Raw genomic sequence first — 14,641 nt, forward strand, 5'->3', positions numbered from 1 at the left:
CCAGTCATCCAGGTTATAGCTGTCTCAATGGTGCTTTTTCAAATGGTAACTGGACTATTTCCCCCCTCCCCGCAAAGAAGAAGAAAATGTTTTGTTTCTTATCCAAGAAGTTGAGATTCAACTGCCAAGTACCTATCCTTCCATCAGGTAATGACACTTGAGACAGGTGAGAAGTGAAAACATTTTGTTCTTCTTCAGTCCAGCTGCCTTTTGAAAAAGCACCTTTGAGACGATGTTCAAAAGTGCTTTCATTTTGTTTTTCTTCCTGCCTTTACATCACAGATGCCTGGCATTTTCTTCTGGAAGAACTGGGCAGTCTACACCTGCCTTGTTTTCAAACAGCCACCTTTGCTATCTTATCCATTTCCTATGGCTAGGTCAGAATTGAGTCAGTTTGGTGGTAGTAAATCTCCTCAAGAAAACTATGTGGACCTCTCCAGGTAGTCTCCAAGAATTGGACAAGATTGAACAGAAGGAAAAAAAGGTGAGAATTGTCACACTACAGTTGCTATTGATCCCTTTTGATTTCTAGCTACATTCCCCACCCCCCACAATTAGTCTTGTGTGGGCTGAATGCTTCTTGGTACATCAAGGCATCCCTATGTTTTTTACTCTGACTCTTCAGGTGGACATCATAATGTTTCCATAGGCTAGATGAACAGGACTCTATTCAAGGTCTGAGTCACAAGTATCAGAAGAGGTAGGCCTGATGATACTCCAAACTGTGGCTAGGATCAAGATTCAATGTCTCCTTGATTATCTTATCTTAGTCCTCTTTGTCCAGCATCATGGCAGCAGTTCTAATGATGTGGAGAAGATAATCAGCTTTCAAATGAAACCCTGGATTTCCAAATTGTGTATTAAAATAACTGGATTTGATACCATAGCCCCATCGCACATATTTATTTTTATTCCTTTTGATACATGCTCCAACAGTTGATATTGCAATGTAGAAATATTGGTATTGTTATAGGAAAGATGTAAGCCTCCTGCCATTAAGAAATATACCTTTGAAGACATACAAATTCCTCACTTGCAGAAAAGTAATAGATCACTCTGAAGTATTTTAAATTGATCAAAATGATAACAAATACAATGGTACCTTGGTACTCAACTGCTTTGAAACTCATTGAATTTGGTATTGTGCCTTCTGGGTCCAATTAATGTTGAGTACCAAGATACCACTATACCACTGTAAAAGCAAATCTCTGTCCAGTAATGTTTTTTAAGGAAGTAATATCTTTTGGGGAAGAAAAGGGTCTATATACATTGTAGATAAAGATGGGGTACATTGATCACACATTTCTTAATTAGCTTCAATGAAAATTCTATGTACATAATTAATCTTTTTGATGGAAAGGCAATTGTGCACAGAAATGATGTCATTGTTATATTTTTCTTCACTGCTTTGCATAGCTTAACAGTAAAACCATTTAGGGTTTGATTCAATCCATTATGGCTTATGCAGGGAATTATCTTCACAGAATTTAATTAAATTGTATTTTCTTTATCTCAGTAATGTCCAAGGGCATCCCAAGGTTCATCATCATCATTATAAACTTTTATTCATTAAACATGAAACTCAGTCAACTATATCATCGACTGGCTCTAATGGTTGATACAGGTTGCTGCCAGCATCTTAGGTATCAACTAAGTATCTTCTTAAAAATGTATGTAATTCTGCTGGTGCTACAGCAGGAAGCTGCAACTTCTTGATGTATTTTGCAAAATTCTTGGACATGGTACCAAGTGCCCCGATGACAATGGGTATCACTGTTTATTTTAATTATTTATATCTTCTTCTTCTTCTTCTTCTTCTTCTTCTTCTTCTTCTTCTTCTTCTTCTTCTTCTTCTTCTTCTTCTTCTTCTTCTTCTTCTTCTTCTTCTTCTTCTTCTTCTTCTTCTTCTTCTTCTTCTTCTTCTTCTTCTTCTTCTTCTTCTTCTTCTTCTTCCTTTCTCCTCCTCCTCCTCCTCCTCCTCCTCCTCCTCCTCCTCCTCCTCCTCCTCCTCCTCCTCCTCCTCCTCCTCCTCCTCCTCTTTTTTATTGGCTGCCCATCTTACCACTATAACTGAGGTTCGGTGGCATGTGCAGCTCTAGGGTTAATATACCCTCTGTGCTAAAGATAACAGATCTCTACACATTTCAATAAATATTAGTTTCCAGAAAGTTACAGATTAAAAATGCACCTTTAAATAAAAATTGATTAAAAAATTATTAAAGTTAGATTTTAAGTGGAACAGCAAGGAAATAGCAAAGACAAATTATTCATAATAAGTACAGTATTTGTTTCCTAATTTCAGGCTGCTTCTGATTCTTGGTACAACCAATTAAGAAGGTTTCATCAAAACCCTTTTGCAAATTTAAGCATACAATAACTTGTAGCATGTTATAATTTATGCATGGTGGGTGCATCTTTGAATGACTATTTGGGCCTGCTTCCAGTTTTAGTGTTCACTATTTCTTGAGAGAGGCCTAATATATGGGTTAGAGATAATCTACAATTCAGTAGAAGGGCAAAAGAAAAAGCCTGTAAGACAAAGGCATCTCTAGAACATTGTATATTACCTTATCCCCAAATTAATCGGTAATAATCCATTCTTGAATAGAAAACAAAAAGAAATGATTTAAGGATTTGGACTCTTTTTCTGTGTATGCAGGACTAAAGATTCTGAGCTTTTACATTTGTAAAAATGGAAGACTGAAAGAGAGAGGACAGAAAGTTATAACAAATGGCACACAAAGTTAGAAATACCACCATCTCCAGATAATTCTAAGCAAGGAAAAGGAAATCATGCCTGAGTAATTAACATATGAAATTCAGTGCCAGAAGGTATAATATTCATTAAGCAAATTGATGCAGTAGGGTTTGTATATGGACACAGTTTAACCATCTCTGCTAACTAAATAATCAATGCTTATGACTTGAAATTAATCCAAATTTTATAATAATATAGACAACATGACAAAATTATAATGTGCAACAGCTTCAAATTGAACTAGATTCCAATTCTTAATCTATTTTTCCCTTTCCATTTGAGAGGGAAAATTCATGGTGCTGTTCTTTCTTCTTCTAATGATTCTCTCCTCTTGACTTTGTAAGAGGATGATAGCTTATCAGATAAATCCATGGGAATGAAAGATTCTTAAATAATCTAACCCTAACCCTGGCAGCAGCCAACACTGGCTGTCCACACTTGTTCTGGCCTGAAGCAGGCACTTATCCAACCCCACTGATCTGTTTGCAAGCTGTCCTGGATTCACAACTTCCTTCCAGCTTCCTCATTCACTTTTGTTTATTGGAAGTCAGCAGGAAGCTGGCTAGTTTAATGACTCATGATTCTCACTTAACAAAAGCAACACGCCCTGCTGGGATTGCTGTTGCTAAGTAATGCGGTCACATGAAATAGGGATTTTGTAAATGCATCACTTAACAACAGAAATTCTGGTCTCTTACAACTAAAGCTATTACTATTGGTAAGCAACAAATTTAATATGTACCGCCTATATTCCAAACACTAGAGCACTAACTTGAGTTAACCTCTTTGTAAAGATTCAATTGAATTCTAAAATATCACTTTTCTAAACCACATTATCACTTTGTATCATAACACTGAATCAAATTGTTGTCTGATTTCAATGATTCAATACCTCTTACATGTATGGATTCTATCCTTGCAAACTAAATCAACTTCCCAATTAGATAAACGCCACTCAATTGTTTGAAAACAAGAACTGAGATGGATTGAGCAAACTGAGAGATCATTTCAATTTCATTAGAACGGATCCTTACACTCCCAATGAACAACATCCAGCCAACATCATATAAGAATTGAGTATGCACTGTAAGAAATAGCTCACAGTGCTTGGAACACTTTTTGAGATCCCTGTCTTTAGGTAGCTATACCACACTTATGAACTAACTGTAGGTATATGCGATAGTCATGATTGGCTCCTCTGCTACTGCTGCTAATGTCACAAATAAAATTTTATGGATGAGTTTTAAGTATTGAAATTTATTAGCCCATTACTACTTAGGAGTGAAATCCTAAGTCTTTTGACACTGGACATGTTAAAACCAGGAATGAGCATGGGAAGCCTATAGCTTTTAATTATCCCCAATCCCTAAAGTCCTGAAATTGCACTCTTGAAATCTAGCTATTTCCTTGTGTTTTTAAACACAATTCAGGAGTGCTAGGGGCGCATGACTCAAGAGCTGCTCCATGTCCATCTTTATCTAAGTCTAAAACTTTAAAAATGCATTTAGTGAACTCAGACTTGAATAATGAGAGCCACTGTACTTCAGTAGAGTTCATCAATCGTAAACATCTTGCAGGTTAGCATTCTCATCCATTTACTTTTTTCAAAGAAAAGGATGTAGAACAAATGCACACAAGCAGCATTTTCAGCTGAAAGAAAAAGCTATTCAGCCACTGCAGCAAATTACATTTCAAGAATTTGATCGTTCCGCTTCAGTGTTGCTTTTTGGGGAGCTGGATTTAGATTCTAATGTGTGTTTTAAACAGTGTTCTGGCTACTCCATGTGTACACTGTTAAAACAACTTGAGCTCAAAGAAAAGGAAGCTATATTTATAGATTATAAAACAATAAGAAATTAATAGAGAAAAGATAGCCTACTATCTTCCATGAAGATAAAATAACTTTTTCAAAGTGCGACAAATGATAAAAGCATTAGGAAAAACTGAGAGAGATGAATGGAAGAAAATCTAGCCTTTCAAATCATATTGAAATCTACTTGACTAATTTAGGTTTTATGGGAATGGAGATTTTTAAAAATAGAACGCTATAGTGTTTATTGTACTTTATATTCCTCCCCTTAGTACCATGAATAAATGATATATCACATATTTTTCCTTTTTCTAGTACATTATTTTCATTCAGGTGCAAAGAGAAGATAAAAATGCAGTCATATAAATGACACTATATCCTCTATTGTGAACTCTAATTAAAATAGAAACTTGAAAAAACACCTGTTATTTTCATATTCTTTATACAGATTTATTTTACTTACGTGTATTTTGGACTTTCAAATAACTGTTGGCTCCTGGTGATTGCCTAGAATAGTTTCTGCAATTTTCTTGGCAAGGTTTTTCAGAAGTGGTTTGCCACTGCTTTCTTCCTAAGATTGACAGAGGCTGACTAACCCATATCCACCTAGCTGGTTTCACGCATAAGGCAAGACTTAAACTCAACAGTCCCCTGGTTTCTAGCCTGGTGCCATAACTACTACACTGGACTGCATCTTAATTTACCTTTACACATATTTTGAGATAACCAAAATATATAGCTTAACAAAATTATAAATAAAGTTATAACCAGTTAGTTGGGGAATAAATTTCCTTATAATATCAAATATTTGAAAGTGCTGGGTTTGTAGATAATATTTTCACAGGATAAATTACTTGGGTGTGTCTAAGGGACTAGAGAACCTGTTAATTTCTGAAGTAGGTCTGATATTGATCTCTATAAATTATGCAGCACAATTACTGAAAGATCAAAGGGAATGTAATATTTGTGAGACCTTCTGGGGTTAAAAATGCTGGTGATAGGAAAATATAGTTTTGTAACAGAAAATACCTGTTTTTAGTTAGATTATTGGAGTATCACCTGAAATCTACACTGCCATGTAACTTTTTAAGACAAAACTAGTTAAGTCAAGTTCCCTGTTAATAGTAGAAACAAGCAGAGTGCACACTTGAGCTAGAATATTTTCTTCTTTGTTTTCACATTGCCCAATTAAATTAATGTAACTAAGAAAACTGAATACATATTTGGAATCTGGGTTCCTGTATAATATTATGTACTTAAAGTTTCTAACTTAATTTTGGATTCTATCTGTTTTTTTTTGGGGGGGAGGGGGGTAGAATATAGATGAAGACTTTATTAATCCCATTTTCATATCTTATTTTATAATTGGACAAATTCTTTGCATTGAGCCATATTATGAGAAACCCAACAGAGAATAAATTAACAGATACTGATTTAGAACTCTAGAATCTACCATGAAATATCATATAAATAGCCACTATTTCAATATTAATATTACTGTACATCCATGTAACTTTGTATCACCATAATGTTCCATACTTTGACATTTATTGAATCTTACTAAAAATGTCCCTACCACCTTCAAATTTATGTAGCTTGCATAAAAAGTAGCATGAATTGATTATTGAAAACAAGCAGCTCCTGACATAAATACAAGCCTTGGCTTTAATGCTTATAAACCTTTCACTGATGAAGGCTCTCTAGTGCTCGGAGTTTGTAAAAGATAATTATCTTTTACATATTCCTAAAATAAGTTAAGCTGGTTCTGACTCTAACCCAAATAAGTGCAGCTTTCAAAAACTGCACTATGTAGCAGATTTATAGCTATGATAGCCATATGTTTCCTTTAAAAAAGGTGAATTGTTTTCCAATAATTATAATTCTAAATGATTACGAAATAGCAAGAGAGTGTTCTTGTTAGGAGATGGCAATGTCTTGAACTATAACTCCCCCAATCCCTCACCACTGGCGATACTTCTTGTGGCTGCAAGGTCTGAAATCAAATACAGAAGGACTGCTTTTGATCCTCTACACCCCGCAGACAGAGATCTGGGCCATGATTTCAATTTAAAAAAAACCCACAAAGCTTCAGTTGCTATGTTGCTTTGTCTAGCCCCATTTTAGCAGAGCCTCCAGATCATACCTCTTAGAGTTGGGGACATACAGAGATTTCCAGTTGCATAATTGTGAAGATTTCCCCCCTGCCCCCAAATCTGGAAAAAAACTTAAATCTCTCTAGCAAGGAGTTGTCTATCTCTATTGTGGAATAAGGTTCAATATATGAACACATCAGTTAGAAAATATTAAACTGGAGATGAATATACAGTAGTTGATCTGTACAGGACTTTTGCAGGACCTTTATTGTTATGATACTTGATGTTCCAGAAGCCTAATAAAAATATGATTTATAAGTGTATTTCAAAGTTCCCATCCTTAACTTGCAAACAGTTAAAACAGCATCTTTAACAATTGCCTAAATATCCTTTTTAGAAATAAAAAGCCTTCTGTGAGCTCCCTTAGTCATTCATTTATTTTCTAAATTGTTGTAAATAGTGACTGAAGATGATAAATTGACAACTTTGGGACAGGATGATCAGGCAGTTTGACATTAATCCGAGATGTGATTTAACTTATGACCACAATTGAGCCCAAAATTTGTGTTGCTGAACAAAATGGTTGCTAAGTGAATTTTGCCCCATTTTGCAAACTTTAAGTGAATCACTGCCGTTGTTAAATTAGTAATACAGATATTAAATGAATCTGGCTTCCCTATTGACTTTGTCAGCAGTTTGCAAAAGGTGATCACATTAAGGTCACTGCAATTATTATAAATGTAAATCAGTTGCCAAGTGTTTGAATATTAATCACATGACCACAGAGATGCTGCCCTGGTTGTAAGTATGAAAAATTGTCAAAAGTTCACTTTTTCAGTGCCGCTGTAACTTTGAATAGTCACGAAATGAATTGTTGGGAGTCAAGGTCTACATCTCAAAAGCATTCTTTTTATTGTTACAACAAAGCTGGCTCTTTGTATGAAGCGATGAAAATACACAGTATATTACATTAACTCAGAATACTGTTGGTCAGATATATTTTCACATGAACTGAAAAATGTCAGACAGAAATGTATACATCAACAGCCTTCTACACAGCAGTTTTAAAAGCAAATAAATTAGCCTTGACTTCTGGTGACTGGTTGGGCAATCCTTGCAGGACTTTTAGAAGTAATATTCTATTGCCTTCTTCCCAGGTCTGATATACTGTCCCAAAGCCACCCAGCTAACTCTTTGCCCAGGTTCAGGACTGGAATTCATGATCTCTCAGCTTTAGCCTGGGATCTTATGGTAAATTGCCACCATTTTGGATTTGCAATTCTTGTGGATGAAGTGAAAAAGTTAGTATTACCCAGAAGAAAGCAAAACTACAATACAGTATTAGAATAAAGCACACTGGATTTGCTTCCTGTTGAGCGGAAAGGCATCCCTATTATCAAAAGAGAGGAAAATGTCTTTCATCTCTGTAGACTGCCTGAAAACTGCTTCAGATGAATGGGAAACTCTTTGTTATGAGAAGATGCAAGAGAAATTAATTAAACAAGTATTCCTGCTGGTGGGAGCCTTCCAATTCTACTTAAACTTTTCATCTGTCTGTATCTTTTCTATCCTTTGTCAGCTTTAACCTATAACACTTGAACAAAACTAAAAAACACATGCAGTTTTGCACATAATAAGTAGGGCTTGTCATTCCCAAAAGATAAAAACACAAAATACATACAGACTTTTCAAGATTAACCAAGAAAAGAGAATCAATTCTGGATATATTTTAACACATTAAATGCTCAATATGTTTAATTTCTCACCTAACCTTATACAGGAATGACATATTTATATTACATTTTAGCAAAGTTGGGGTGAAGCCAATAAATATGTTGTCACCTACCTATTAGTTCTTTATTTCGGACATCTAAGGCCATATTTCGTAAAGCTGTTGCAACCGCACATACCACCCGATCATTGTCTATTCGAAGAAGTTCTACTAGTATAGGCAGGCCTTTTTCTTTCCGTACTGCAGCACGGATATATACTGACCACTGCAGGAAAAAAAAATATGAAGATGACAAGGCAAATACGTTTCATCAACTGAAGAAGGAGGCTATAACAAAAGTTATTTAGAGATGGAAAATAATAATAAACAGTTATCATTTTATATAAGCGAATAACTGCAAATCTCATTTTGAATTACTGACAGATACAGTTGTTGTTATCCTCATACTGCAGAAGCTTTGTTTGACAGTATAGTTTAGAATTGAACCAGATATGTGATTAGCCATTTCACTTCACAGGTTTGCATAAGGCTATAAGATGGAAAATATTGTATGGGAAAGTAGGTAATTGCAGAAAGTATGTGTGAACTGTGCCATTCCCCCAGATAACATTGATGATTGGATAGATCAGAAACAAATGAATATATATTTTGCTTTCTTGAACTCTATCTACTCAAAACCTTTCCCAGATGGTCCAATCTACTTTATCATGAGCACATTCTGAAAAGCAGTCAGATAATGTTAGGTGAGCATTTATGGTATGTGTCTATACATAAACACCCACAACACTCACACAAATACAGCGTATAATCCAAGCTCCCCAAATTCAGACAGCTAATTCTAATTCTGTCACTGTGTGCAGCTATATGCATCTTGGGTTTATGCTCTTTCCAAAGTTCTGTATAATAAATCACTTTTGAAAGAGAATGCTGCACAATTAAGGTGGGATTAGGACAGGAGCCTAAACTACTTTAGGCTAATATATAAGTTGTATCAAATAACAATCCTGTTTATGTTTTCTTTGTGAAAACTCCATATAGAAAATTCCATAATTATCACTGTGAATCAAGCTATAATCTTATCTATGCCTTCAAGTTATGAACCTTCTTCGATATTTTATTAATCATGCAAGAATTATTGGGGGTACTATCAATAAGGATATGTTTGCAAGCAATTATCCTCTGCTATCTTTCTTGCAAAAGAATTCAGTATGAGATGCTACTATTCATTCTTCTTCCAAAATAGAGAAATAAATTCATCCTTGAATATGTTCACTATTGTTATTAAGCAACAGTCCTGCAAATATATAGTCTACAAGTCAATAATTTTATTATTATTATTATTATTATTAATAATAATAATAATTTACTAGATAAATTTTTTAAAAATGACAAAGAAAAACAATTTTTGAGGGGTGACAGTGTATTTTGAAATTGGAGTATACTTAATCATCCAGTTAGTACATAAATCAGACTGACATCATCATTCAAATAATTGCTCAGCATGAAAGGGGAAAACGTTCCTCTGAGAACAGTCCATTCTAATTCAAACTGAAGTTCTGCAGTAAACAAAATTTTCTTTGCCGTAGCATTTATTTGCTATGCCAATTAAAGGAGGAAATGTCTGAAATATACTACTATGCTTTAGTTTGTCATTGTTATTATGAAAAATAATTTCCTTGACTTTATTCTTCCATTAGATTAAACTAAATCAATTTAAGAGGCCAACATGGCAAATAAAGGTATGTTTGATGCTTTTGTTTAAATAACAGAGTTTCAGGTAGAAGTAATTCTGAGTGGAGGATCATGAATCTGCATTGATTGCCCAAATCCACCATTCCTTCTGGGGAGAAATGGCAGTAATTTCCCTCCCCCCAGCTTTGTCCAGATTTGAGTAGCCTGGATGGTATGTAGGACAGGCAGACAAACTTGCAACCAAACAGTCAATGCACATATCCAATCCAGGGGTGGGATTCAAATTTTTTAACAACTGGTTCTGTGGGCGTGGCTTAGTTGGTGGGCGTGGTTTGGTGGTCATGTGACTGGGTGGATGTGGCTTGGTGGTCATGTTATTGGCTGGGCATGGCCAACTCAATATCACTCACATCGAGGCACGCATCTCCTCGCCTGGCCTCTCATGGCTGTGGGGATGCTGCAACAGTTGTAAGTGTGAAAAATGGTCATAAGTCACTTTTTTCAGTGCCATTGTAACTTTGAATGGTCACTCTACGCAAGCAAAGTGCCAGCAAAGGAGGGGGAAAAAACTTCAGAGACATTCCTGAGACAGGAAGTCTAGTCTTGCCAGGAATGTAATAAGGGTTAATGGAGAGGCAGTTTCTGTAAGCAACACCAGAATGTTTCCTTCCTGCCTTCCTTACAGGATTAGGCCCATAATTTCTTCTAACAACCGGTTCTCCAAACTGCTTATAATGTTAACAACTGGTTCTAGCAAATAGGTGCGAACTGGTAGAATCCCACCCCTGATCCAATCTGCCTGAGAAGATAGGTAGGAGGGCTCATACTAACAATAAACCAAGCCTTAAAGTAGGGGAGGAAGAAATTTGCCCAGTTTAGCCTGAGAAACTTTCCTCAACTCTATTGTTGCTAGTAAAAACCCTTTGCATTAAGACTGAAGAAAAGAAGAAAGTTGGGATATGTGAAAAAAGCAGATTACCTGGGAGAGAGGTAGAGAAAAAAATCTGGTGAAGGAGAAAAGATTTCTGGATGAAGAGGACAAAATGGAGACTAGAAGTAGCCACATGGTTTTGGTAACTAGTTTCTGGGAGAAGCAGAAAACTAAGCAACCTGTGCAAAAGGGAAGTGTTGTAAGAGTGAAGCTAATTTCTGTGACTGGAGTTGAGGAAGAACACTGAATCAAAAAATCTACAGGGAAAGAGAATCAGGTCTGCTTGAGGATGGATGAGGTGAAGTATTTAATGGATAGAGTATTGAGTACCTATGGTAAAAGCAGTATTTTGGGGCATTAGGTGAGAGAAGCACTGAACTGCAACTCAGAAACCTCTAGGGAATCAACATCTAAGAAAAAAAGCTCCTAAAATTTGGATAGAAACTTGACATCTATGGGAGCAATTTTCAAACTTCTGACAGATATTAAGCTTTGGGATTTAGAATGAATGAGAAATCCAAATTCCATTCTGTATTTTTATAACTTGCAAACTGAAGAAGCTGCAGACTCTCAAACTCATCCAGTTAGTGCCAATGAGCATCATCAAATGTTCGCTCATTGATAAGATTGATCTGGAAGCCCTTTGTACTATCTCTTTGGCCATACCTCCCAGGAAAAAGAAAGAGAATCAAGAGGGGAGCTGAGAATCTGTTCTATTAGCACCAGTTGCCCCCGGTACGATGCATCTGACAACAGGACCTTTTGAGTCAGATTGGGCATTGGCTGTCCCAAGCACAAAGTGCTCCTTGGAGTGCCTGGAGCTACAAGCAACAGCCTACATGTGATATCTTCCAAACATTACAAGCGGAATGGAAGACAGCACCTTCTGACCCTACCTCGATTAATTTTTTTTTGCCTGATTTTTCTTGGGATTTGAAAGAACATATCCATTTTGAAATTCCCATATGGAAACACTAATAGGGTTCAAGTTAGGAAAATCTCAGGGAAAAATTTCCTTTCTGAGATAGCTAAATATTGTAAGTGAGATACCCGTTCCTTGCATTAAGCTATTTAGTCTGCTTCATGAATTTTGATATTTTGAATGTGTCTGCTAATGGTTTCCAGTGATTTTTAAAATAGAGGTTTATTGCCCTGCTGTGACTCCATTCTTACATGTTTTGTTCTATCTGAGAACCTCAGATCCAACCCATTTGGTCCATGCCCAGTCTCTCCAAGAACAGTCTAGTGCCTTATGCTACCCAATTGGTACTTCAGAATAAAAAAATATATTTAACTTTACTATTTAACTTAAAATTAATGTTTCAATCATAAAAGCTTTATTTGGATCACATCAAAAGGAGAGATGGCTGCTGTTCTCTGGCACATACCTCATATTACTATAGCCAGGAGCTGAGATAGTTTTCCTTTTTATAAGTATTATTATACATACAGGTTACAGGCACGTAAGTGCTCAGTCTGTGAGATTCTCATCTCTCACACAATTGATGTGAAGGAGAAGAAGTCTGGCCCAGGCATTTGCTTCTTCCAGCAAAGTGGGAAGTGGCACAAGGAAAGTATTACATAACCTATCACCATTATACACCAAGAATGGCAGAGTGACAAGGGCATGTTCGGAAGGGTAATGATCCCTTTCAGCACCATTTCACCCTTGCCAGAGATTGAATTACATCATCTAGTAATCTTAGTCAACACAGCTGACATGAGGGAAACTGGAGGGGGTTTCTTACTCTTTCCCCCCCAAAAGCAACATGAGAGTAGCCACGGGGCTGTCTGTACTCTCTAATTAACACATTGTTAAGAGTATCTGGTTCTCCCAGACCACTTACTTGCTAGGAAACTAACCAGCTTAACTAACTAGAGAATGAGGTATTTTACACAAAGATCATATAAGCATGTACTTTCTTGAGGGAGAGAAATGGACACATGCAATGTTGCATTTTCCTTCCATCACTGAGCCTAAATATTTTCAGATGCACATTCATATCTGAAAGAACTTGCACTCTTTGCTAATGATACTGTTACTGTATATCATAAACTTTTCCTGGCTGTCCCTGGCAGGTATTTAATGTAAAAAAAATGTTCTGGTTAACATGAAGGAAGCTTTATTTGCAATTGGACTGCTGTAAATAAATATTTTCTACATCATAAAAAGCCCCCTTATTGGCAAGTGGCAGATTAAATTTTCATTGCTTTAGCAAAGTCCATGTAAGTCTACATATATAATTAGGGATTTTTCTCCCTTCAGGACAGAGCATCCTCCAGGGTCAAACACATTTTAGGCAAATTGACATTACAGAATGAAAAAGCTTAAGGTAACACTGCTAATTCTGTATGAATTTTCTGGGAAAGCAGATTATTTCATTCACTGCTCAGTTGTACTAATTTTGCTTGTCAAGCTCCCATTTCAAGGAAAGATTGTTTGGTCAGACATGCTTACCTTGGAGATGACAAGCCATGCATCTTATTGATATAAAGGCTATTTTTTAGCAAGCTGTAGCAGGATAAATCATGTCTTCTATTGCCTGGTCCATATAGATTAGTATATTGAACTAACAGCATAGCATAAATAAAACATGCTGGCATAATATAGAAACAAATATATTAAATCACATCACAGTTCCACTACCTGAACCCATACATCTTGAAGTGAAACTAATTAAGTTTTAAGGAAGGATTTCCTGCTTCACATTTAGTCAACAGAGCTGCTTAAGGTTGTTTCTCAACCTCAGATAAGGAACCTAACTCAATTTTCTCATTTGTTCTTGGTAATTTCCTAAAGCTGTCAGCAAGGATGTTAATTGGTGCTAAATATAATTGGATATCTTCACAATGTTTTCACTCAAACAAACAGAGTTAAAGGAGGGAATTTGGCTCCTGTATTTTCTAATATGAATCATTAACAATATAGAGTTTAGATTCAATACGTTTGCAGTTTTAGGAATAGAATTCCTGATTGATATTACAGTAGAAAAAGCAATTGTGTTCCAATTAGTATTTATTTATTCAATTTAAGACATCAGTGCTGATTTAAGAGTCTGGCCAAGTGCAGAGTGAAGGCAGATTTCATACCTTCCAGCTACCTGCAGCCAAATTCTGTAGTGCACCAGCTGCCCCTTCCAGTGTATCTGGATTTGAGCACTCAGAGAGAAGTGTGAGGTAGGGTTTGACTATGGATGGGTGCCATAGCATCTGGATTCCTTTTGGTGGTTCTGCACAGTCAGGGAGAGGACCAACTCCATCCCACTGAAAAGAAGAAACAAAGATGAAGGTTATCAGGACAGCAAAAGAGAAACACTTTCATTTAAATATAAAGATTATAAATTGAATACGTACTCAAGGACACCTAATGCAAAGAAATGTTTGTTTTGACCATTAAATAACTTCTTACCTGTTATTTTATTTACAATGGCTGAAAGTTTTCAAGTTTAGGAGCAATTTAATTCAACTTTTTGGAAATTAATGCCAAATGAGATTGATGCCATCCAAACTCATATCTAAATTAAAACTAAAACTGCAGCAGAATTGAGATCTATCTGTCTGTCTGTCTGTTTATCTGTCTGCTAGTTTTCTATTAGTAGTTCCCAAAGCAATGTACAATTATAAA

The 14,641-nt window shown here is 36.0% G+C and overlaps 1 protein-coding gene across 17 annotated transcripts in view; it reads right to left on the bottom strand.

Moving 5' to 3' along the window:
- The window catches only part of CTNND2 (catenin delta 2), a 492,160-nt gene that overhangs the window by 54,658 nt on the left and 422,861 nt on the right, over positions 1-14,641 (bottom strand). For all 17 annotated transcript variants that reach the window (XR_015748772.1, XM_087961146.1, XM_087961145.1 and 14 more), the window contains 2 exons: positions 14,107-14,280; positions 8,508-8,658 (listed from right to left, as the gene is read on the bottom strand). Coding sequence is in view for 16 of the 17 variants with exons in the window: in XM_087961146.1 (XP_087817272.1) it covers positions 8,508-8,658; positions 14,107-14,280 (325 nt within the window). In the remaining variant the exon portion in view is untranslated. The remainder of the gene's footprint in view (positions 1-8,507; positions 8,659-14,106; positions 14,281-14,641) is intronic.

Source organism: Notechis scutatus, chromosome 3, assembly GCF_049901735.1.
Source record: "Notechis scutatus isolate UNSWTSFEM ecotype Mainland chromosome 3, rNotScu1.2, whole genome shotgun sequence".
Lineage (NCBI taxonomy): Eukaryota > Metazoa > Chordata > Lepidosauria > Squamata > Elapidae > Notechis > Notechis scutatus.